The sequence below is a fragment of the Periplaneta americana genome, chromosome 8 (genome assembly GCF_040183065.1).
Source record: "Periplaneta americana isolate PAMFEO1 chromosome 8, P.americana_PAMFEO1_priV1, whole genome shotgun sequence".
NCBI classification, from domain to species: domain Eukaryota; kingdom Metazoa; phylum Arthropoda; class Insecta; order Blattodea; family Blattidae; genus Periplaneta; species Periplaneta americana.
In genome coordinates, this window is record NC_091124.1 from 618,880 (window position 1) to 646,500 (window position 27,621).

At 34.6% G+C, this 27,621-nt stretch overlaps 1 protein-coding gene across 1 annotated transcript; it reads left to right on the forward strand.

Moving 5' to 3' along the window:
- Window positions 1-1,172: 1,172 nt before the first annotated feature.
- Window positions 1,173-25,215, forward strand: rdgBbeta (cytoplasmic phosphatidylinositol transfer protein 1). The gene is made up of 8 exons (XM_069832255.1): window positions 1,173-1,384; window positions 1,477-1,625; window positions 3,265-3,353; window positions 3,503-3,510; window positions 6,034-6,105; window positions 8,189-8,287; window positions 11,523-11,678; window positions 14,375-25,215. The coding sequence occupies exons 1-8, from the start codon at window positions 1,334-1,336 to the stop codon at window positions 14,675-14,677; spliced, it is 927 nt and encodes a 308-aa protein (XP_069688356.1). The 5' UTR covers window positions 1,173-1,333; the 3' UTR covers window positions 14,678-25,215.
- Window positions 25,216-27,621: the final 2,406 nt, after the last annotated feature.

Genomic DNA, 27,621 nt, shown 5'->3' on the forward strand with positions numbered 1-27,621 from the left:
CTCTCAAAATGAGAATCCAAGTTTTACAACCATACAGACAATCGGTAATATAACTGTTTTATAAATTCAGTCTCATTCCGAGGCTTATGTTGTGGTTTCGTAACAAGCTGTTTTTTTTTACGGTGATACGGTGCTCTTTGCCCAACGCGCAAGCTGGAGGACCATCCCTTATCGGCTGTCCACGACTTCTTATTCAATATATTCGCAGCTACTCGAGGCCGACTCCTCTATCCGCAACCTGAAGACGCGCCATGCTGTGGTGATAATCACCAATATCATAAACATTAATCAAAATCGAAAATAAATTCCATGAACACAAGCTATATACGATAACACACAATAGAAACAGGAACTCAACAATAGTAAAAACGGCCTGATGATATACCAAAGACCCTACACACGCGATACTAACATAAATATTAAAGGACGTATAAATAAACTTAACGTAATAATAATAATAATAATAATAATAATAATAATAATAATAATAATAATAATAATAATAATAATAATAGTAGTAGTAGTAGTTCGATGAATTCTGGGGAAAATGAAAACATCCAACAGCAAACATAGCTATGTTCAAAACATTAAAGATCTGTTTTGTATAAGTTTCAACGTTTTTTATGTAACAAAAGTCAAAACATAGTACAATATATCCTGAATAATGTAAAATTTTATTTCATCTCATGTTAGTGAAAAGCCAACAGCAAAATGACAACAAACAGCGTACAAAATAAAAATGAGAAATAGGAACAGTCCAATCGCATTGTTGGAATTTATTTCGATGACGATTGTTAATGTGATGGAATATGCATAACTACGTACAACAATTATTAGAGATAATAATATATATTGTTGCTGAAATGTTTTATCGGAAATGTACATGATAACTCTGCTGATTTTATAAAATGTAAGTGAAATATGCGTACGGTACGGGTTATTGCTTTACACCGTGTTAGGTCTACAATATTTTGGTAGCGAATATATCTAATAAACCACAACTCAGCTTTGAAATACTTTCGTCAATTCGGTAAGAAATAACCGAAACCAAATAAAGTTAAAAAGTCCATTGTTGTACAGTAACCTTAAATTTGAATCGTCTTGTGCGATATTAAAAGGAGAAGAAGAATATGCGGCTCCGAACGAAGCCGTGGAATGTCAATGCAACACACCTACGTACATTGAGTTTATTTTCATTTCGATTAGTGTATTCTGCTTGGAGAAGGAAGCGAGAATATTGACTATTTAGTGGTGCCAAAATTAATGGACATTAATATGTATAATTGAATATTCATGTTATTTAGCTTTTTCTTTCCATTAACACTGAACAATAATGGTTCTTACTAAGGAATACAGGATATGTATGCCTCTTACTGTTGAAGAGGTAAATTGATTTAGTGTAATATTGATGTTTTGTATAAATTATGATTGTATGTGAAGGATTGCAGCCTAATACTGTTTGTTTACTTGGTGTAGTACCAAATTGGTCAACTGTATATGATAGCTCGACACAGTCATGAACAAACTGATTCAGGAGAAGGAGTAGAGGTGGTTGAAAATGTTGCTTGTGAAGATCCTGAGCATGGAAGGGGGCAGTACACAGAAAAAAGGATTCATTTGTCCAGGTTTGTGTAAAGATTTAGCTTTAATTACACGTAAGTTGGTTGTCACGTTCTGAAATTTAATCGTCGAGTCGTTTCGTAGGCCTATTCTGCCGACGAACGACCGGCGATTTATTCCCGGTCTAGGGTTTGCAGTGACTGTCGTGTAGATACACTATTTAGCCTCGCCCCAGTTGTAACCAATATATCAGTCGAGAGGTCCAGGGCGCAATGCTAGGGAAAAGGACTTCTCGCGTGTTATGTTGGTAATTAGCAGAGAGAGGAAAGAGATATTCTCCAGAAGAACTACACTATAAAGGAGGCACATCTCCCTTCTCTCTCTACTAATTACCAATATATCATGCGAGAGGTCCAGGACGAATTACTATGAAAATGGTCCGTTTCCCTAATATTGCATATGCAGTTCCGTCCCCCAACACTAGCCTATATTAAGAGAGAAAACTGTTACTTCAGAATTCACGCATTTCCTGCCATTATAATTCTCACCAGTTATCCTATCCCTGGAAATAATAAATTCTACCTTATATGTGTCTCCATCTCTAATATGATATTCTCACACTGCCACACTAAGAGTCTGGGAAGGACTGATTTGATTAAATTTCTAGAAGTAGTAACAGATCTACAAAACCATTGATTTATGTAGCTGTATAGAAGCCAAATCGTTAATGTCAATAAAATGCAGTCTAATATTATGCACAATGTAGTAACTGGCGTCCCACATGGTTCTGTACTAGGTCCCTTCCTCTTTCTCATTTAGATAAATGATTTACCTACCTGTTTAGTACAGATCAATGCTGTATGCAGATGACACCACTTTTATTACAGTTGGGGATGACGTGAGTATTCAGGAGGAACTCAGTTAATGATGGATGTGGCTAACTCATGGGTAGAAAGCAGTAATGAACTTGTCTTAAATCAGAATAAAAGTGAAACAATTAATTTCCACCTATCTAATGACAATATAAATAGCTGTGCACATTAGTAAAGCTTTTGGATATATACTTAGATGCAAAATTAAATTGGATTGTACATATGCCTTCTCAATATCTGTGCAAAATGTTAACTTAAGAAAACTAAAAAATTTGGTTGGTGAAAAAGAATCATGAAGGGATGTCAGATAGGGAATCATGCAGAACCGTCTTTAAGGAATAGGCTACAGATTTTGATTCTCCCTCTCATTTTTATTTCAGCACCATAATGCACATTATAGAAAACCTAGATAATTTTAATACAAGTATTAATGTCCACTCCCATAACACACGACACAGAAATTATATAGATCCTCCACTTTAAGATTAAATAAAACTGAAACTTATTGTAAAATGTAGGTATAAAACTGTACAATTTATTGCCCAATGTTGTAAAAAGTATGTGATTAAGAAATTTTGAAGTTTATTGTAGATGTTGGTTAATTCGCAATTTTGTATACAGCATATTTGATTTTGAAGAAAAAATAACAATCTATATTTTTATACATTTATGTAAATATGGAATCACTAAGTTAATGCATCACTCCGTTTAATGTCACACTTGTATGTGACCTGAATTTATCTAATACGGCCATGTGCTGTGTAACGACAATAAAGTATTCTATTTTGTTCCAAAAAAGTTTCTGTTTTGATGTTGTCCATGTGTTCTTTAGCCGACTGCCATACTGGGTCCAGTCATTCATCCCAAAAGTGTTCTATGTGACAGAAAAGGCATGGAACTACTACCCATTTACCATCACAGGTGAGTGTCATGTGAACAGGATTTCAGAATTATAATCTGAATCTGCTAACAAACAAAAAGAATTTGTGATTTCGTATGACTGCATGTACGTTATCAGTAATTATTTTTCTCCTTTTCTTTCATGCCAATTCCAATTGCCGATCAATCAGAGTACACAGTAAGTGTTGCAGCTTTTATATTGATTTTGTATTTGTTTTAAGGTTACCATACATGCAAAGACTTATTTCTATAGACCTACCTGCAGGATGTATGTCTGTATTGGATTATTGTCATACATGCTCAGACTTACAGTTCACAAAAAAGTTGCAAGAGGTCGTTTAAATCAATAATTCTCCGTGGAGAAATGATATCACTGGAGAAAGACTATTCCTTCATGGTCCTACATTCATAGAAATGTGTGAGAATATTTCTGAAATTTCTACTTTCATAGTGTGCCGCAATTTTGCTACAAAAAACTACTGCTTAAAACGAAACGATGACGAAATCTTGACCACGTGCTTGCATTGTCGTTTGTTCCTATGTTTATTTTTCTCCCACTTCATTTGGAAAAATTCAAGCAGCTGCTGAACTCGAGTGACTTACCTCAAGGACGAAAGTCTCAATATTTTTCACCCATACACGGGGGGATTTGCCTGGTTTGTACAGACTTACCTTCAGTATAAGTCTCTGCGTGTATGGGGCCCTTTACAGGGCAAAATAGTTTTAAGTTTCATTCTGCTTAATGTTTCATATACAGGGTGTTTGGAAAATGACGTGCAAAAGCAGCACTACAGAATAGAGAACATAATATCAATTAAATTAAATATTATTAATCCAATGCCACCAGGTTGTCTTTTCGACATTTCTGGTCTTCTCTCCTGGCCGTGGCTTAGTTGTAACCCACTTCTGAGGTTGGGGTGCCTGGAAGGCTGAGTTACATTACCCCGATGATGTGATAGGATGATTATGATAATGTAATGCCAGGAGAGGTCTTAAATCTAAATTTAACTATTAAATAAAGGGAACCAACATTCCATGGCCAGTATCTGGCAATCAAATGGGGCCCATCTGTCAAAGAAAAAACATGCTGTTGCTCGTCTATTAGGCATGTAGCATATGCTTTTGTGTTGAATTTTTCAGCAATACACGTGACTCCTGAGCAATGTTGAGCCTCTCATGTCACATCCTGTAGACAAGGTGTAGCTAAAATGCATAACAGAATTTTGGAGGTATGCTGGATTGTAATTGTTTCATTTCAGTGTTGAACTTCTCTTTGTAGTATTCACATTTATTCAATTGCACATTTTAGCATACAAGAACTAGGAACTTGCCAGTACAACCAATACAGGGAATTTTTCTTTTTGTTTATAAATTAGGCCTACATCCACAATAAAATTGTCGTGTGTGCAGCAATATACAATGGACAAGACATTTACAGGGATCAGATGTCTGCAGACTGTCATTTATTTTGTATATGTTCCTTCATTTAGTAACCATGGCAACAAGCGATTTTAACGTAGCCTAAATTAAAAATGTTTACTGAAGAATGGTCTCAAAAATTATTGCATTAACGTTATTACTGCTTCTAATTAACTCCACAAGGAAGCAATTCTAGGTCCATATTTATGTAAGATGTTTTCATTATAATGGAAGTGAGTGTACTCATGCGATGTTTGCTGCATAATTTAGTTACTTTCTGTATATACATTTTCTGTATATGCAATTCTGAAACAATAATAGAAGGAAAGAGCGCAACATGACATTCATTTGACACTGGAATTAATCAATAGGCCTGCTACTGTTTATGTAGGTTATCAGGCGATTCTGACAATGACTCATGATATTTACAAATTGCGACACATATTGCGAGGGAAATAAAATTGCCGAATCATTAAAAAAAATGCTCAGTTCCAATACAAGAATAAGACTTAGGTGAAACATGTGAACAATTAAAATAGTAACTGAAATCAAATTCTAGAACAAGCTTCAGTTTCTGGGATATTGATTTTCTTTGGAGGAGTGAACTGAAACAACCACAGGCCATGCTTTTAACTCTAGTGTATTTAATAATAATAATAATAATAATAATAATAATAATAATAATAATAATAATAATAATAATAATAATAATAATAAATTATATTATATAATATATTATTATTATTATTATTATTATTATTATTATTATTATTATTATTATTATTATTATTATTATTATTAGCTCAGTTGGTAGAGCAGCTGGCTACGGACTGGAAGGTCCGGGGTTCGATCCCAGGTGGTGACAGGATTTTTTCTCGTTGCCAAACTTCCAGAACGGCCCCAAGGTTCACTCAGCCTTCTATAAAATTGAGTACCGGGTCTTTCCCGGGGGTAAAAGGCGGTCAGAGCGTGGTGCTGACCACACCACCTCATTCTAGTGCCGAGGTCATGGAAAGCATGGGGCTCTACCTCCATGCCCCCCAAGTGCCTTCATGGCATGTTACGGGGATACCTTTACCTTTACCTTTTTATTATTATTATTATTATTATTATTATTATTATTTGCGTCTAATGAATAGTACGCCATAATTTATTATATGCATACCATTTCATTACAAGTTCTAAAGTTTTGAATTTAACAAATAGCATATTTTATATAATAATTACACACTTTGTGTTTAATTATGTAAGAAAGTCTGAATTGTTACACATCTGTTTGCAGTGTTCCTTCGTGCCAAAGTTCACCATATCCATCAAGACAAAATACGAAAACAATAATGGAAGCACAGAAAATGTAAGTTCCACTTTCAATTTGTAGTTTTATTTTTAGAGTGGATTTACATTATGATTATTTTCTCCTGTAGGATGTGCAGCATTTAGAGTACACAGATTTTTATTTCAGCAGCCAATCACGCATTTTCTCGTTTAACTCACTGCCCTGATTCATCTTGGAAAAGGATCCTATTTAGTTCCCTTCCATTCTGTATGTATACAGGGTGAGCCGTAAGTTATGTCATTAATTTCAAAGGGTTATTTCTCGAGGTATTTCAAGTAAAGTTTAATGCAACTTTGCTCGTTTTTGCTTTCTTTGCGACATAAAAATTCTATGATATAAACATTTCATAGCATGTTTTGGCAAAGCCATTGATTTAATTCCCAATATGCTCAGTCAATTTAAGAGAGCAGTGTATTATGATAATAAATGAGTGAAAGAATTTTAATTTTGTCTTTTAAATGTGGAGACATTTGATCCGAACAAATGTAACTTTTCGTTCTGCAAAGGAATTTTACAATGTTACATTCTTTCAGATCAAATTTCAGCACATTTAAAGGACAAAAGTAACATTTTTTAATCATTTATTATCATAATAAACAGCTCTCTTAAATTGATTGAGCATATTGGGAATTAAATCAATGGCTTTCCCAAAGTACGCTATGAAATGTTTCATATAAAACAATTTTTATCTCGAAAAGGAAGCAAATATCAGCAAAATTGTATTAAACTTTTTTGTTTGAAATATCTCGAAGAATAATACCCTGAAATTAATGACATTATGTACGGGTCACCCTGTATAGTACATGGTATTGCTTTTTTGAAATTTAGCATTTTTATTTGACGTTTTGATTATAGCTCAGATCCTCTATAATTAAATCTGACGAGCCGCCACTGACTGCTAGGCATTTATTATATGAATGTACAGCTAAGAGATCGTGTTTTAGGTAGCTACGCTGTGAAACGAAGTTGGCTGTCATAAATCCCAATTAAGAGCACAGATTTCTTTTGATAAAGATGCCAAACTGTTAAAGGCTCAAGATAGAGGTAGAACAACAGATCATGAAGGATTGATTGTTAGTGACTCTACGTCACTTTTATAACAGAGATGGGCATCGTGCCTCACTTGAGAATTAGTGTCTCACTGACCTTCACAGAGCTTATCGCTCTGAGTGACATCATCTTCACAGTCCCCGTTCCTCCCTCACGCAGCTCCTAAGCGTGGGCAGGTTCTATATCAGTTTCATAAGCAATATCAGTGGTGGCATAATGACATTATCAAAGCAGGGTGTACGCGTTAGAAAACGATTATTTCATGAGAAATGGGAGGAAGAGTTTTTTTGCTGTTTAGAAGAGGAGAACATACGATGTATGTTGTGCTCGAAAATCCTATTAGGCATTAATAAATTTAATATACAACGACATTACTCCTTATGTCATAAAGAACATGCTGAATTAGAAGGTAAGACAAATTAAATGTTATTTTTCGTACTATTCCGAAGAAAATTTATGATCTTAACATTTGCATAGTATACTAAATACGACATTATACCTTAAACACGCTGCATTAAAAGGTACGAGGAATTAAATGTTGTTTGTATGTATTATTTCCAAAAGAAATTTATAAAAAAAAAAATATCAAATGTGCGTAGAAAACGAAATATGATTTTCTGAAATTATTTTAGGTCGAGAACGTGCAAATCTATTAAGTCATCTTGAGAAATGCCAGAATATTCAAGAAAATAAACGTAGACAACATGATGGAATATTATTGGCTAGTTACGCAATTTCTTGCCTGTGATTTAAATCAAGTCAGCTACGGAGAAACAGTAAAGAGGTTTATGATTAAAGCTGCCGAATTAATTTGCTAAATTGAATAAAAGTTTTCAAGTCTCTCACGTTAACCAAGCGCTTTCCTAATAATTCGCCACTGACCGCCTTAGCGATTACGATAAGGTGACGCAGGTCACAGCAGTTTATATTTCCCATCCTACTCTGCAGTCTCCTCTCCTAGTAAACAAACTATTTCAAATCGAGTGCCTCACGCAACCGAAAATTGTGCCCATGTATGGTTTATAATCTAATCTGAACCAATTTGTTACAGTGCCTCAATTTGGACCCAGACATTCTGAATGAAAGAATCGTGGAATTTGTTGACATAGCTTACGACGAAGTAAACCCTAAACACTACAAGGAAGAAGAGGTAGGTTTGACTGTTACCAGGTTTGTACAGTATGGCCCACAATAAAGTATACCGAAGTTTGATTATGTTGCACTCGTAGCTCAGTGAGAAAAATTATTGACGGCATTGTTAATTGTTACTTCAGTTGTTGTTAAAGAAGGCTGTGAAAGAAACATAATCGAAATGGTACTCAGCATCCAAGAAAAGCGTTATTTTCTTTCATACACAAGTGGCGGAGTGATATGTGAACTTCATGAAGAGTTTCATAAAGATCCACCATCAAGAATACCCCTTTCCTGCAAATTCCCTGACCTTTCTCCCCCATGCATATCTGTGGGGTATCCTGAAGGGCCTGTACGCAGAGATTCGATATCCACAAACATCACTGAGCAGAAAGAAAACATCAGACACGTCCTTCAGTTTATAACAAGAGTGACAATAAAAAGAATGTTCAGTGATCTTTAAGAACCTTACAAAATATGTCTTAAGGAATAATAGAGAATTTTAAGAACATGTAGTCCACACCTGTGGAGTAACGGTTAGCGCGTCTGGCTGGGAAACCAGGTGGCCCAGGTTCGATTCCCGGTTGGGACAAGTTATCTGGTTGAGGTTTTTTCTGGGGTTTTCCCTCAACCCAATATGAGCAAATGCTGGGTAACTTTCGGTGCTGGACCCCAGACTCATTTCACCGGCATTATCACCTTCATCTCATTCAGACGCTAAATAACCTGAGATGTTGATAAAGCATCGTAAAATAACCTAGTAAAAAAATTAAGAACATGTATACATTACTGGTTGATATTGTACGAGGCGTGTTCTTAAAGTAAGTTCCAAAAGAGTGTAGTAAGTAAACGGGAAGATATTTACAAACCATTTTTGTTGCATTGTATTTCCCACACTTCAATTACTTCTCAACATAATCTCCACCATTATTGAGGCATTTATTGAGTCGTGGCACAAGTCTTTCTATCCCCTCATTGTAGAATTGCGATGCGAACCACTCCCACACTGCTGTTTTCACTTCGTCGCCATCAAAACGACCACTGAGGAACTTCTTGAGGTGCAGGAAGAGATGAAAGTCATTCGGAGCCAAATTTCGAGATGAGATTTTGGGTGTCACGAGCTGTGTGTGCCATCTCCTGACCATTCCATCACTAATGGCATCATCACCGTACACCTCACAATGTTGACAATGAATGTCAGCTGGTTTGATGTTCCTCGCATTCAAGAGATGGATAACAGAGCACATCTCACAGTCGGCGGGGTGCTCGATCACTTTAAACATTTCAACTGATCATAACTAACCACGCACACGGACTGAAGCTCTGAAACTGAATGCATAGCTTGTCTGAGGACTGAAGAAGAAAACACGCATGCGCAAAATAACGATTGCAGCGATGCGACAGCTATAATTGAAAACGGAACTTACTTTAAGAACACGCCTCGTATATTTCTCAATTAAATTCCATGTTGTTTAGAGTTTCGATATATTATTCTGAGCCATACTGTAATTATGTTCAAATTATGGTTAAGTTTTTGAGTATATCAGACTGTATTCAAGTGTAATGTATCCAACATTTTGAAACAGCTTATTAGTTCTATTTTTAGAGGATGTGTCTTGGAAGAATCTGCTATTTATTGGGTCTTTTATGCCAGGATAGCCCAGATATAATGATGCAACTGATGGGAAAGCCATAGATAACTTTATTTTCCACAGATTCTCACAATCTCTTGTATTTTTTTTTAACAGATTCTAATTAATTTTTTTTCTTACTAAAATTTATATTTTATGTGCACCATTTCCAGGTAAATTCACTTGCATATAGTGGAATGCTTTACCTGCAGACTTACTAAAGGCTTTACCAATAACCAAAAATGTATTAAAAATAGGCTTAAGGACTTTACTAATAGACGGTAGTATATTATACACACTACTTAAAGGGTGTAATTGATATCTTGTTATTTGAAGTGTTCTATCAGTGAGGAAGTGTGTTGTGTCAGTGAAGTGTGTTGTGTCAGTGAAGTCTATTGTGTAAGTGAAGTGTGTTGGTGTCAGTGAAGTGGCTGTGCAAAGTATTTGAACAGTGAAATGGTTAGAAGTGTTAGTGAAATCAGGTAGAATCAGTGCAGTGAGTGAGTTGACAGCGAAATAAGTGTAGTGCCGAAAGGTACTTGTGCAGGTATGAACCTGTCACACTCGTGGGTCTTAGTTCGAACTTAGGGTTAAGATACAAATTAGATTTACTTTAAATGTTATTTTAAGTGATCATGCTTCATTTAATTTAGGATACTTCTTGTTATTATTATTATTATTTTATTATTATTATTATTATCATTACTATTACTATTATTATTATTATTACTATTACTATTATTATTATTACTATTATTATTATTATTATCATCACTATTATTACTATTATTATTATTATTACTATTATTATTATTATTATCATCACTATTATTACTATTATTATTACTATTACTATTATTATTATTATCATCATCATCATCATCATCATCACTATTATTATTATTATTACTATTATTATTATTATTATTATCATCACTATTATTATTATTATTATTATTATTACTATTATTATTACTATTACTATTATTATTATTATTATTATTATTATTATCATTATCATCACTATTATTATTATTATTATTATTATTATTATTATTATTATTACTATTATTATTATTATTATTATTATTACTATTATTATTATTACTATTACTATTATTATTATTACTATTATTATTATTATTATCATCATCACTATTATTACTATTATTATTATTATTATTACTACTATTATTATTATTACTATTATTATTATTATTATTATCATCACTATTATTATTATTATTATTATTATTATTATTATAAATTATTGTTTTTTATTAGTTGTGTTTATTATTATTGCCATTATTGAGTGTAATTAGTTACCACTGCCACCGGGTACATACCCATTGCAGTGTGAATAAATACATACATGCAATATCAACAATAGTCGTCCATTAGTTCAAGATGAATTGCTGAATATAGATGACGTTAGCAGCACCACAGCACTTTTTGTAATGTGAAAGTATAAGAATCTGCCGTCATGGGCAGGGATTGAACACATGAATCTCAAACCTAATAATGTGGTAACATCTGAACTAAGTATTTGGTAACGTTAAAGTGATTCACTTAGAAGGGGGGGATGTTTCTTCCTTTGATTGTTCTGGATGTATGCTGTTGCAGGACGTGAGATATTTCCAGTCGCAGAAGACTGGGCGAGGCCCCCTGGTCGAGGGCTGGAGGGACTCAGTGACGCCCATCATGTGCTCCTACAAGATGGTTCAGGTCTCCTTCGAGGTTTGGGGCCTGCAGACCAAGGCTGAAGATATGATTCACAGGGTACTTTATCAGACCTACCATGCATAAAAGGCTCTCTTTCTTCATTTGTTTCTTTTGTTCCTTCTTTCCGTCGTGTCTTGTCTGCAGAGCTGGAATCCAAGTCCAAGTCTGGGTTATCTTCTCAACCTACTGCATGGACACATGGCTGGATATTGTGTCAGCACAGTGCTCATTCTCCACCTCACATATTGGGCGACATTATCATATTCGCAATAGACATGTCATGTCATTGTTGGTTTCTAACTTTTAATGCAACTAGCACTATTTGCAGATGATATAGTTTTGTGGACTTCCGGATCTTACAGACATAGAGACAAAATTCAAAATTCTGCTCTTAAAGCTCTAAATCAACTACATGAATGGAATACATCAAATTTGATGACACTCAATTTAAGCAAAAGTAACTACCAAATATTTTCACTTGGTAAAAAAGAAAGAGAATTCAATATCCAATAGTCCACACCTGTGGAGTAACGGTCAGCACGTCTGGCTGCGAAACCAGGTGGCCCGGGTTCGATTCCCGGTCGGGGCAAGTTACCTAGTTGAGGTTTTTTCCGGGGTTTTCCCTCAACCCAATACGAGCAAATGCTGGGTAACTTTCGGTGCTGGACCCCGGACTCATTTCACCAGCATTATCACCTTCATTTCATTCAGACGCTAAATGACCTAGATGTTGATACAGCGTCGTAAAATAACCCAATAAAAAAAATATCCAATACAATGGCCAACACCTTCCTAGTACTTATGAATCCAAATATCTTGGAGTTATTTTCGATAGTAAGTTAACATGGAGCAACCATTTGAAATACATTTCTGAAAAAGCTCGTAAAAGATTCTCCCTTCTGAAAAGACTAGCAGGAAAGAAATGGGGATGCTCTAGGAATACTTTGAACACTACATACAAAATGTTTATAGAGCCAGTGCTGACATACTGCGGAGAAATTTTAATTACTTCACCTTTCATAAACGACATAGAATATGTTCAAAACCAAGCTCTCAGACTCATTACTGGTGGAATCAAAACAACTCCAATAGATTCTATGAGATTCCTCACTAATATTAACAGCATCAAAATGACAATAGAAGAAAAAGCACTGATTCAATATGAAAAACTTATCAGATTACCAGGAAACAATTGGCATTCATACAGTCCTCTGTGTAGATTGAAAACTCAAAAAAGTTTCATATCCATGGTTCAAGAATTAAAACAGAAAATCAATATCCCGAATTTAAAAGAAAACTTACAAATTAAACCAAACCCTTTAACTCTATTAAATATAGAATATAATCTAAATTTAACAGAAGAAATACTAAAATCAGAAGTAAACACTGAAATACTGAAACAATTGTCTTTAGAGACAATTAATATTAGGTACCCTCCACAAAACTGGCTTCATTTATACACTGACGGATCCTTGATCTCCAGAGAACAAGGTGCCGGTGCAGGTGTTACGTGCTGTCTCTTCTCACTTTATAGATCTCTTGGGTATGGAACAACAAGTTTTGATGGTGAAATCATTGCAATAAGTGAAAGTCTCAGGAATCTTCTCTGCCACATCAATAAATTTAGGAATGCAGTTATATTGTCAGACTCCAAAGCAGCTATTCTATCAATAGTCTCTAAACACACACCTTCATTTCAAACAGCAGAAATAACTAAAATGCTCTCTCAATTAATATCACTCAATAAAAGAATTGTATTCCAATGGATACCATCCCATTGTGGAATCCTGGGAAACGAGAATGCGGATGCTTTAGCAAAGAAGGGCAGCACTGCTACTTACAGACCTGTTACTAAATCTACGTATTACTCTGTGAAGAGATTTATTAAATCTACATACTTAGACTTCAACAAACAAAATTTGATAACACAATCCCAAGGGAAAAAATGGAACTCTCTGCATCATAATCCACAGTTAATTCCCGATTTACCACGAAAATCGTCTGTAGCTGCATTTAGATTGGCAACAGGCCATGATTGTTTGGCCAAACACCTGCATAGAATTGGAATATATCAGTCCCCTAACTGCCCATTGTGCAACTCAAACCAAGAAATGGATTCGGAACACCTCAAAATCTGTGCTTCAGTGGCTGGTCATGATAATATCTTTGAAAAATATTGGAGTGCAAGAGGTCAAATGACTTTATTGTCAAACGCCTGGCATTAGAAAACAACAACAACATATCTTACACAATTTTTTTAGATAATTGCATGACATTTTGCATGGTCTTTTTTCTTAATAAGATCGACAAACTGTAACTCAATCTTTATCCTATCTCTAGCAGAAATATAAAAACAAAAAAAAAAATTTCTTAAAAATTCAAATATATGAAGAAAAAATTTTCTTCCTCTTTCAGCGCAGATATTCTAACTATTGAGCTAGGATTTGTTGATTAAAACTAAAAAATATTTAACATCTTGGGAGTAATTTTTTTAGAGCAGTTTGGTACAAATTGCAAAATGAAAATGTTGAAAATTCACAATTCAAGAAACTTTTTATGCAGGCAAATATTTTTTCTTTTAAATTTAAGAGCAATTATCAGACATTAAGTCGGCATCTAAAATGTAATGGAAGTAGGACTGAGGGCATGGAGCAATAACATCGATAAAACATAAATTTTTAGTGGTGTTATGTGTATGTAATGCCTTAATGCTGTTACTAGAGATATGAGACATGTTGCAATTTGCATTTCAGAGCATCCGAGAGATCTTGCTCCTCGGCCATCGACAGGCGTTTGCGTGGATTGACGAGTGGCACGGGATGACGCTGGAAGACGTCAGGGTGTACGAGAAGCAGATGCAGCGGGAGACCAACACGAAAGTGGCGGGAGACGCAGGACCCGACAAGACAGCAGAAGAAAAGGACGGCACGATACCGACATCAGATGAAGATGCAGTCAAGAAGACATCGTCGTCTTCAACACCCACCGCGCACACCCCCACCACCCCCACAACCCCTCTGTCACCGAAGTCCAAGTCGTGGTTCTCTTGGTCGTAGTGAAGCTAGGCACGTATACTTAGATGTTCCAGTTTCTTGATGTTAGGCACTGTGTTACCAGATATTCCAGTTGTACAGGTGTTCAACTACTCCCTGCCTTTTATTTGAACGGAGCGTGGATCAAATAAAAGCACTAGTGTCATGACATTGTGAATAAATTCATATATGTATATACCAAATGATAGTATAAATCAGATCTGTAGACAACGAATAAAGAATGGAATAATAAATCTCAGAAGAAAGGTTAAACATATTTAAGATACTTATCTACCCTTCAGAGAAACATTTGCAGTTTTGACCCAAATTAAAAAATTTTTTTTCCCCTGATTACTTCACACATAATTAAGGATTTTCGCATAAAATAAACCCCTCAAATGTTTTTGGGAGGGCAGGGTGGCAATTTTTAAAGCAAAAAACTGAAATTTATTTTAGTTGTTAGCCCACAGTTTTTATGCTTGAGCAAAATTTCTTTCACCGTCTTACTCCTAAAAGAATACAGAATAAGCGTGAAAATTTCAAACATAAAAATAAAAATGTAAAATCTTGGAGTTTTAAATTAACTTCCTTAAGCAGTTGGACGCTGTGTGTAGTCTAGCACTTACAGTCATGTCGCTGTTATTCCCGGCATGACTCCTCCTCTTTGCTTACGCCTTAGGAAGTGAAGGCTCTATAAAGTCTAGGTAAATAGTATTGTTCGCCATTTTTGTTCTTTCGTTGCCGAGCTAGCAGACAAGGAATCTATTTGCTGCACCGTTAAACATTATCATGTCGTAGTTCCTATGATCATAAATCAAACGCACTGTAATTGAGCAGCAAATAACGTCCTTGTGTGCTTTCTGTAAACGCCAACAAAAGAGACACAATGGCAGGTGATTATATTAAGTATTTATCGAGCCTTAGGAAGTGCATAACGTCATCAGCAGCGAATCACAAGATGCAGACATTTAAATGTAGCTGACCTGCAACGTGATTGGCTGCCGAAAATAAGAGCGACAGGACTATAGCTATGTTAATCAGCTTCATTTTGGTGTGGAAACACTGAAAATATCTCAATTCTAAGTGTACTTTGTGTTAACATTAGTGTTGTAAAATGCTGTAAAACTGAACACAGAGAAAAATCATCTACATTTTGAGGGTATGAAAAATTGTAAACCAAACACACAGCTTCCTGACTGTATGAAAAATAATACAATCAAAGTCTACCATCAAATTCGAATTGTTATTACACGAAAAATATATAAAATTAACAGAATGTGACGGATTGACCTTGCAAAACTGCAAGGGTGTTTCCATTCAATAAACACTTAACTAATTAATTAACGAAACACCATAGAGACAGAACTGACATATTTTTGAAAACTAGAAAGTTCAAGCTTTCAGATGACATAAAAACCAAAAGAATCAAATTTTTTAAGGAAAATTAAAAATTAAGGGTAGATGAGTACCTTAAATTGAAAATCCAGTGAAGAACCTGAATACTGCTTACAACAGAGTTCACAAATTCAGTGGGGCTGAGTTGTCACCGTTGGTAGAACATCAGACTGCGGACTGGAGACAAGTGAATGGCAGAAGACAGTTTCTGATTAGATCTAAAGCTGACCATTGGGCTGCTTACGGGGTACTGTCCACTTTAGTGTTGTGTAAAAACTGCTTAATAAAGATTGCAGGTAATATTTTTACAAATCTTTTAACAGTAGGCATCACTGTACATGACCAGTTCCTCTTTTCCCCTGTTCATCTCTAAGTATTAAATTTTAAGGAAAAGTTTAAGAAAAGTCATTCATCATCTACTTATTTTACTAGTAAAACAATTCTATTTCCAATTATCCGAATATGTGTTTCCTTTGTCAGAACTCGAATTAAATATTAGACACATTTTAACATTAATTTAAATATAGATTTGAAAGAGAATAAAGGCTAGTTAGAATTATTCAACATTGAAATAACCAGTTTAGATTGCAATATTGTAAAGAAATAAGTACGAGGGTCATTTCATAAGTCATGGCAACTATATTATATCAGCCAATAAAGCTGCAGGAATAAAAATTCACTGTTATGCGATTGACGGTCACTGGAATGTGCTTCGCAATGCTAGTACCAGATTGGGTCCGGGTACAGGAGGCAATGGGTAAGGGAAATTGAAAGGTGCGTAAATAGAAATCATTGTTTTATTATGCACAAAATTAAACAAAGTACATTACTCACAGCTAACACCCTTCAAAATAATCCTCCAAAGCTTCCATACATCTTTGCCAATGATGATGCAGGCAATGAATATCATCAATGATTCGTCCATGTGTACTACCTCTTGTCGAAACGCTGTTAAGATGTCCTCCCTGTTTACAAACCGCTTCCCACGCAGCGGCTTCTTCAATTGGGGAGTTAAATCAAAGTCGTATAGTCTGAGATCAGGCGAGTAGGGAGGATGTTCCAATGCACTATCACCCAATGCTTCTCGTAGCTCAGAATGACACCGACGAGCATTTCTGCCAAGAACTGCAATTTCCACGTATGACCGCTGCTCAACTTTACTTACATCCATCTTGGGGCACAGCCTCTAGCATACTAACTTTTGCTTTGCTGTCAACTAGCCACCAATGCACACAGACGCAATCTGATGGTGGCATCCCGTACAGTGTACAACAGGTTTTCAAACAGAAAATTAACATCCTGAATTTAAAAGAAAACTTACAAATTAAACCAAATCCTTTAACTCTATTAAATATAGAGTATAATCTAAATTTAACAGAAGAAATACTGAAATCAGAAGTAAACATTGAAATAATGAAACAATTGTCTTTAGAGACAATTAATATTAGGTACCCTCCACAAAACTGGCTTCATTTATACACTGACGGATCCTTGATCTCCAGGGAACAAGGTGCCGGTGCAATGACTTTATTGTCAAGCGCCTGGCATTAGGAAACAACAATAACTGAACTAACCACATTTTGGGTTATTCGGAAGATATAACATAGTTGCCATGTTCCGACTCCTAAACACGGATGTAAATCGCAAGGTTCCATGTCATAGATTCACGAAACTGAAAGAACCCTTTTTCTGAATAAGAGAACTTCAAGTACAATTTACAGTCATTTCTTAGCAATATCAAAATTCATTTCCACTAGTAATCATCATCATCATCTTCTGTCACCCTATTATTGGGGGTAATGAATCTTATCTTGAGGATGTCTACATCTCGGAAATAGAATTATTCACCCTGTCGGACCAGAACTCACGATGGTCTTCATTGATCTTACTTGGAGGTGTTAAGAAAGAACCCGTCCAACCAAGGACTAGGAAACCTGGGTGCTCTACCTTCTTGCCTCCTATAGACACCTTTACACCTCAAAATCTGTGCTTCAGTGGCTGGCCATGATAATATCTTTGAAAAATATTGGAGTGCAAGAGGTCAAATGACTTTATTGTCAAACGTCTGGCATTAGAAAACAACAACAACATTTATTAAAACAAGCAATTTAATTTCGGTGTATTAAGAGAAATTATTACGCATAGAAAGTGTAAAACCATCAATCAATCAATCAATCAATCAATCCAATCCAATCCAATCTTCTTAATATATCCAGCTGTTTGCTGACAACATAAAGTCCACTATAATCTATTCAGTTGTTTTTCAGAGAAATGAGGGGTATTTTGATCGGTGTTCATTATATGGGTAGATGCCTGTTGCTAGTAGCCAGAGGTGGGGTGCAGTCAATATATACTGCAGGGCATAAATAAATAAGAAACAAATAACCTAAGGTGTTTGTATGTAGCAAATTTCGAAAACAACTTTCAGAGACGAGTACCCACTGTAAACAAGAAATCTGTCTAACAGAATATAGCTTACAAATATCATCGACAAAGATAAAAATCATAGCTTTCAGAGGGGTCTACCCAATTAGAACAAAAAATATTATAAACACTAAAATTATTCATTAGGTCAGTAATTTTAATTATCTAGGACAGGCCTGGGTGCTATTAACTAAACTGAGTCATTACAGATCACCTCTTGACTTTCCATTCCACCTTCCCCGGCCGAAACAGATGATGTTTTGGTGCAGTACAAGCGGACATGAAGGTCAGTGGCGGATTGTATCAGACTTCTACTAACTTTCAGCTCTTGCTGGTTGCCTAAAATCCACCACTGATGCACACAGCCTTATTCTGCGCTTGTTGATAAGGCAGGGTTTTTTCTACCTTTTCACTACCCCTCTTATACCCAGAGCTGGTCTAGAATGTGTGTGATCTTACCTATGATACTGACAGAGATATGGCAGGAAAAATGGATTTAACCATATATTGTAATAATTAAACATATGTCTAAGACAACAATATTGCTGCTTTATGGCTCTGAAAACTGGACTATAACAAAACTTCAAATGCAACGAAATGAAGTTGATGAAATGAAATTTCTGAGATATGTGACAGGACACATTATATAAGGTCACAAAAGAAATGAGGAAATACGTCAAGAACTAGAAATCACTACCATTTAAAAATTTATCGATCAACATCGAAATGATTGGCTAATACAAGTAAATAGAATGGATGACGGATGCTTTCCCAAACAGATCTACGAAGGAAGAAGAAACGTGAGTCACCCCAGAAAAAGATGGAGACAATGGCTTCGAAAGAGTATGAGATTAGAACAAACCAAATGGTTTAGGGGCGAATTCATAGTCAACACTTATCATAAGGAAACACTTAAGCAGTTGCTTATAATAATTTCCAATTCATAAATCCCACTGAAGTGAACACTTATTCAAATAAGGTAGCTTGTCAGCTTACTCAAGTGTTTCCTCATATGCATTGTAATCAGCTGATTCGGTATACAATGGATGATGATTATGATTTAATTTAATTTATTGAGTTCTGTAATTAAAATGAAAATGAGTTGCGGCAAGCAAAAGATATATCAGAGACATGGAAAACCCTTTAGAGATGTATAATGATTAACAATTTAAGAGGAGATACCATTTCGACAAGAACACTGTTGTGGATATTCTGGTGTCTCTCATTTCAATTCACAATACAACCATCAGGCTTACCGATTTCGCCACTGCTGAAAGTACTGGTTGCTTTGACATTTTATGCTACAGCAGCATTTCAGGTAGATTTAAGCGGCATTTTTTTTTCGAAAAGCATTCATGTCCCAACAAAATGTCATTTGCATTTTTGTTTCTATTCTACCCAAGGAATAAGCTGTTAAAATTTGTGTAATTATATCACTTCCACTTTGTTTAGCATAAAAACAACTGAAAAATAAATTAAAATGATTTACTTACAGGAATATTTCCTGAGTTTGCATTAAACTCAACTGAAATTTTGTTCCATGTCAATTTCTTCTTTTGGAGAGAACAATTATCAATTTTCTTTACTTTCGACGATATCTCCATATTTCATAACTAGTTATCTTAGCTCACTTCTTTCTTTTCTGTAAAATGCTTTCTGGACATCTTGTATAATTTTTAGCTCTATAATATTTACTTCTGTATTTGTGTACGACAATAATACCGATTTAACAATTTGAAGGCGCTGGAAAACAATTGAATGTAGGAAAGCGCTCATGTCTAGCCATGTTGCCATATTTCTTTCGATGTCAAGGGAATGCTCAGGGCATATGAATGAGTAGCGTCTCTGCAATACGATCTGAAATAAGTGCTAAGGAAATGCTCATTACTTAAGTGTTTCCTCATTTTATAAGTGAAGACTATGAATTCGACCCTTAATCTCCGAATAATGATGATGATGTGTTTGTATGTATGTCAGGAGTTTGATAGGAAGCACTCCCACACATCACAATAATGTGGTCAGCTGCCGATATTGTATTTACAGAAGACTGAATAGACCCTAAAAACTGTCCTGAAAATTCTGCCTTCATCTGGACTTGAACTCTTGCTCTTCCAGTTCACAGTCTGAATCAACTTGGCTCCACTTGTCATAAAGAGACAGAAATATTACTGAGTTAAGTCATGGATATGTATTGTCGATTGTTGGAAAATGCGTAGAGTAGGAAAGCTTTCTGACTTTAATTTTGTAAGATGAAGGACCTAACTTGATGTGGTCCAGATCAGACACATTTTACAAATAGGATGCTCCGTAGTACAGTGTCAAGACGTATTGTCTGTTAACCAGTTAACTATAACGCAGAAAGTTCCTCTTTGATTATGTATATATTACTGAATATTGAGTCATGCAGTTCAGCTGCATAAAATTGCGTTTCTACATCAGCCAAAGACAGCGATGGGCAATCTTTAGCTTTTGGGCCTTTTGTGGCAACTGAAGAATATCATTAAACACGAATTTGTCTTACAATTAAAAAATAAACAGTATTATTTCAAGATTTATATAACCATTATTGTTATACTCGTAATTAAGAGACCTAGGAATTTTGGCAAGTAACATTTAAGTTTTAGTCATCTAAATAGGTTTCAGTAGTATTATATTAGGCTCTGAAAAATAAAAATTGTGTCCAAAGTAAACTTGTAAACTACGTTATACAAGTGCAATAAAAGTTGTAATTAAAAACAAATGCTATTGATTGAATGAAGTTTTACTCTAACATTAATACTAATGCCTTAAAACAGATTATTAACAATATTTTAGAACATTTCAGTAGCTATTCTATTTTACTCTTTTTTTTTTTTTTTAATTATTCAGAATTGTTCCTAATTTTTCACAGTTTAATGTAATTTCTATCTGTCAGAATCATTTTGAAAATAGGAAAATGATCTTTCTACACAGACCAATGTTGTAGGTGTAAATTTAAATTTATCACAGTTTTTATGTCCACTTCTTCTTCCTTTTCGATCAACAAAATGGGAGCTACACAATTCATTACTTGAAATCCTGGATTTTTCCTTATAATATTCCCCCATTTACATTTTTTCCCCAGCCATTTTCTATACCACTGTTTGTATTAACTTAATTATTGTTTACAACTGTTAGAACAGAAAATGTTAGGCCTAAAAAGAGGCAGAAATTGGTGCTAACCACCATTTAGGGCGCTATGAAATCATCCAAATAGGCCTAGTTTTGTATGAATCATAAGAATTCAATATTATTTTTTCACCTCTTTCTAAAGTAGAATAGGTATTTGCCCTAAATCCCTAGGTCTGGTAGTGAGCATACAGTCCTTTCAATGTGTAATTTTTCTATGGCCTGTGAAGAAAACAGTTTCCCCACCCCTGATCTAAGGCTTTTATATACTTCAACATGAAATATTGCGAAGGAAGAATGTAAAGCATTTCAACCTCGTTACTTCAACATACCAATTTTTCGTGGTGCAAATCATCCAATGTTTCAAAATTGTATACCGGTATCGGCTTCAAGAAAGGTAAAGAAAAAATTAATCTCTCTGTTGGAAGCTTTTTCCCACAACGAGGCCCAATCCTCAGGCAGTTCACAGATGTTTTCTTATGAATTCTATGTAATAAGTAACTCTGGTAGATTCTCTTTTATAGCCTCGAAGAATTTCTTGGTCCATAAAAAGACTGATATATCAAGGACGACATGATTTCTGAGTGAGTAGAAATGCTAGTTCCTTTCCATAATCTTTCATACTGCTATGGCCCTTAGAAAGTCCTTGATGAAATATTGGAGAAAATATATGAGTTATCTACTTCCTAATCTATTCAATATTAACTTTAACAATCATTACAATCGTTAGATCACATCAAATTTTATTTATCAATCAAACATTTTTGATAGGAAATGAAATATGTACATTAAAATTCCAATGATAGAATTAGCCTCCCAAACATTTTTCTTGGGTCTGAAAGGGCTGACTTATGTTTTGGTATTTTTTCTGTCTGGTAGCTCATTTTTTTTCTCTCTTCCACACCTGCGTTTGTTTCCTAAGGATCAATGTTTCGACGTGAATGACTATACCCTTAAAAGAGCGCATATGGCTTCCTAATTGTTAAAAATAGTACGCATTTTTTCTTTCTCAGCCGTGGCAAGATTTTTCTTTGATCCTCAAGAGGGACGTGAGCAGTTTTTTTGGGTTTATTTAAATAGCCCTTGGTAGTTCTTATTCTTTCATAGTTCTGCTTAATAATTACCTGGTCCTCAACAAGGTAGCAGACATTTGCTGTGATCAGCTCCGAGGATAAAACTGAATAAGTTACGAAAAATAATTCATATATTTTCTTCATTAATCTCAGTAACATGTGCCACATCACTTTGCCGATACCACTGTTTAAAAAATAATGGGCTTATGGTGGACTTCTTGAAGTATTGAATTTTTACTTCATTAAATTCAAAATTACCTGGCATTTTGGTATCACTTGTGAGGTTCAGAACTGTCTTTGGATAGTTGACTACACAACAACAACAACGATAGTCTAGTATTCTAATTATTCAATAATATACCTATTTCGAATGATAGCCAAAATGTCGTACAACTGTAATTTTGAACTGGTACTTTGTAATGTACTAATGGTTAACATGTAAAAATTCCTCGTAAGCTGCTGTCACAAATATACAGGAACACTTCTAAAATATTCATGCAATATAGCAGTTTTGCATACAGTAAGTTTCTTTTATTTTTTAACCGTAATACAATATTTGTAGTTTCGACATTTTGAATTTGAAGATTTGAGTTCCTTACATTTCTCATTGCTCATGCACATTGAATATTAAACGTACCATAACATAAACACTAGAATTTGCTTTCACGTTATTTAATGAGGCTATTTACAATGATTTACATAAACACTAACATTAATATTATCTTTAGATGATAACATGAAAGTTTGCAAACTTCAAACATTTATATTTATGTTTTCATTACTTTAAAACAATACACAATCACAGAGCACTGGAATAGACAACAGAAATGATGAAATGACGTCGTTGTTATGTTTCCATGGTTACAAATTATCTTTACGGTTATGTTTGTGTTCCCATCATGAATAGTGGTGTGATTTATTACAGTCTTAAGTTAATACTGACGTTTTCATTGTAGTTACCAGTTACTCTGCAGAGAAATGCTAATCTTTGGCTAAGACAGACATTGTTTCAGTTATCCAATTGCTTTCAGGCAAAGAGTTATTCTGTGTTGTGAATATTTTTAGAGTGAGATTTTTTTCAAGAGTTTGTATTTCATTTGTTAGCTTTTTATAAACCTAACATACTGTATGTGTTCCGTTAATAATAATTCTTCTGTGATTCAAGTGAATATTTTTCACGTGATTTTTAGTCAGTATTTTTAGCAAGTGAAGTTTAGTCAGGATGAAGGTCAGTTGTGAAAAATCAAAATGTTAAATAAAAACCTTAGAATTGTAGAATTAACGTATCTCGCAACTCAGTTAAAAAGCTGAAACTTTTATGGTAAGCAGAAGCAAACAATGCTTTCAAATTATTTTCGCAGGGAGAATGGCACTTCATCCTAGCCTTTCTTTCTCCAGCAGCTGCCACCAGGTTTTAGACATTAGATTTTTTTCTCCAGCATAAGAGTGCAATGAATTTCATTAGGATTACTGTAAAGCCCATCTTTTCATGGTCTTAGCAAACTACTTTTGCATTTTGGAGTGATCTCATGATTTGCTCTGATAATCTTCCTGGTTCCATTCTTACAAAATGTTGCGTCTATCCAGATTATCAGTCATTTTCTTTTAATATAAACTCCTAAAACGTACCTCAGTTAATGCTGTGCACTCAAAGCTTAAACTGTGAAATACAGGGTGATTCAGAAAGAATTTCACACTTTGGTAACTACGTAGGTTACAGATGAGCATGTAGTATGCACTCAACTGTCAGGTTATCGGAATAACTGTGACACCTCAGTTATAAATTGGCTTTTAGTATAGATCTATTTATGGACATTTTGTGCTCGAACTCGCATAATACTAGATCTGAAGAAAACACAGCTAAACTTCAGTCTCAAAAAGGAATTTCTGGAATTTAAAAAAATTAATACTTCATGATAAATGTTGCATTGTTTCTCTATATCTCGCCAGTCATTTCTTTTAGTTATTTCAAAATTGCATAACATATTATGGTGGACCTCTATACTATGTTTAAGCGAAAATTAATGTAGAGAATCAAAGCTATATTAGTTCATGTTGTTAATGGTCTGGGTTGGTTTCAAAATGTCTCTTACATAAATTAGTTACGATATAATAATTTTTTAAGTGTTCAATACTTTTTGGATTACTGTGTATATTATATAAGGAGTTACGTATAATCGTCATCCTAGTGATAGTGTATTTTTTTATTTACATGTAAATTTGTTAAGTTTTACACTTGAATGGGATAAAAATGTGGCTTATTTTTTAACTTTCTTTCTTGTTTCATCTCCCCCTGTATCGTCAGATAAACAGTCTTAGAATAGAAACTAGTTGCCTCATAAAAATAATTCCAAATGCGAGAATGTTATTTTATTTTTTTTTTTAGATCCTCAGTTTAGGAATTTAGTTACCAGCGTTTATCATTTGTTTAGTTTTTGTGTTACTTATGATGTCTTATGTTTGTTTACACATTCCACTTATGTAAAGCATGTGATTTGATTATTAAAAAGATGTATAAACACTACAGAAGCTTTATTTGTCATGTATAAAAGAATTTTGCAGACATTCTTTAACAATAATTGAACCTTATAACTTATGTGGCATTTCAAGACATTCTCTTCATGCAAGGAAAGCAAGTCTCTTAAAAACTGGAAGGTATGGTTACTGCAGATGATTCCAGTAGTTACATCATTTGATCGAACTGTCTGTAATATCATTGGGCAGTGTTTTTCAATAGCTATTTTTGCTGCTTGCAAATCAGTTGCTGTTTGTGATGAAGGTATTCAGATGTGGAAAATCGAAACTTAAAATAAAAATGAAAATTGTGCATAGTGAGAGGCAGAGTGCTGCATTGGAGTTAAATCGCTCGCTTGAACTCGGTCGAGTGTCGCACCCTCGAGTGAGATACGATCGGCCGTGATACGCTCGTAATAAATAGAAGCACAGTACAAGGTCATCTCACCGACATGTCTTATCTTGTATGGAAGGCGACAGATAAGATACACATATGTTTTGCTCACACGGTAAAAATTAGGCTTTATTTTCTGCGTTTATGACAAACGTTTAATGGAACGTACCAAAACAGGAACATGAAGTTATAAATAAAATAGTATGAAAAACTTCGATATACAGTTATTATTGCTAATTAATAATTATTCAATATTTGATTTACCACATATATAATATGATGGGTCCATACATAGTGTTCCGCCTATATACTGGGACAATGTAGAAACGTTTTACAAAATATTATTGATATAGCAGTAGATTAATAAAAATATTAGTACAGAGATAACGTCACAGAAAATATAATAAAATGAATAATCATGCTGCACAACTGTTACAGACGCAAAGATTGATACACTAATTATTAGAGATTATTATTATTATTATTATTATTATTATTATTATTACTAGAAAACTTGATACAGTTCTTGCATTATCGTGATTGTGTTCTCCGTTTATAATAATTACATTTACATCCAATAACATCTATCAGATATGGCAAAAACAAAATCACTCCTGTGTGGGAAAAAAAAATATATTTGCCTACAACATTTATATTACATTTTAAAGCAAGTTTTGTAGTTGTACTATGGAGAGGTTAGTTAAACACTGCAAAGTTTTGAAATGATAAACATCTATGATGTTACTACACAGTTCATCACTGCAACAAGAACGAATGTCTAATGCTCGGCTTATACCGTTCGAGGATTTATCGCTCGTGACAATTTTACCCATCATGCATGTGCGCTACCTATCGGATTATGCTATGAACTACTTGGCGCTCGAGCGAAAACGTGCGATGCAGACCTCTGGTGAGAGGAAATACATGACTTGACAAAAGATGCATTCCCAATTATTTTCATGAGAAGGATGGTGCCTCAGAGCTCACCTCTGCAACAGCTGCCAGTTGATATGTTTTAAAACACGACGTTTCTGAAGTTGGTCTGTTTTTATCTTCTTATTCTGCTTCTCACCTTCCATTCCATCTCTTTCTATTATTCATTTCATATCTAATTCTTCTTTTCTACTTTTTTTGTTCTTATGACTTGTAATGCAGGTACAGCTTAATGTTATCTTATGGTGTCGTTCCACTGATTCTGATCGTTGTATCTTTTGACACGTCATGTTTTCACAATGTATTATCATCAGTGCACCTCCAAAATCCGTTATGTGTTTTTAAAAGGATTTTGCAGGAGAAAGAAAAAGAGTATTGTCAGTTTTAATTCCCTTGATTTTCAAAGCTACTTTCGACGTAATTTCATTATCTTACTTATAATGATTGAAATTATACTGAAGTAGCTTTGAATAATTTTGAGGGAAAAATTGTTCTGGGGCCAGGTCTCGAACCCGGGACCTTTGATTAAATGTACCAATGCTCTACCAACTGAGCTACCTGGAAACTCTACCAGACACTGATCAAATTTTTCCCTCTATATCCACAGACCTCAAAGTGGGCTGACAACCGTCAAGCAACCAACATTGAGTGCACACTAACTCTGTGTGACTTAAATTGTGGTTTTCTGTTAACGAACAGTAATGTCTTTTATGCAATTCAAGCTTTCAGGTATAACTCCCTGTAAAGTTGATTTGAATAATTTCGAGGGAAAAATTGTTCTGGAGCCAGGTATCGAACCCTGGACCTTTGGTTAAACATACCAACGCTCTACCAACTGAGCTACCCGGGAAAGTAGCTTTGAAAATCAAAAGAATTAAAAGTGACAATTTTTTTTCCTTTCTCCTGCAAAATCTTCTTTAAAAACACAGACCAAATTTTGGAGATGCAGCAATGATATACTGTAAACTGTATTTATAGTAGCAGAAATACCGGTATCTAAAGAAATCACTGTCCATTGTTTGTTCCTTTATAAAGACGCATTCATTATTATTAATGGTGGTCATTATTTTATTACAGTGATAAAAATG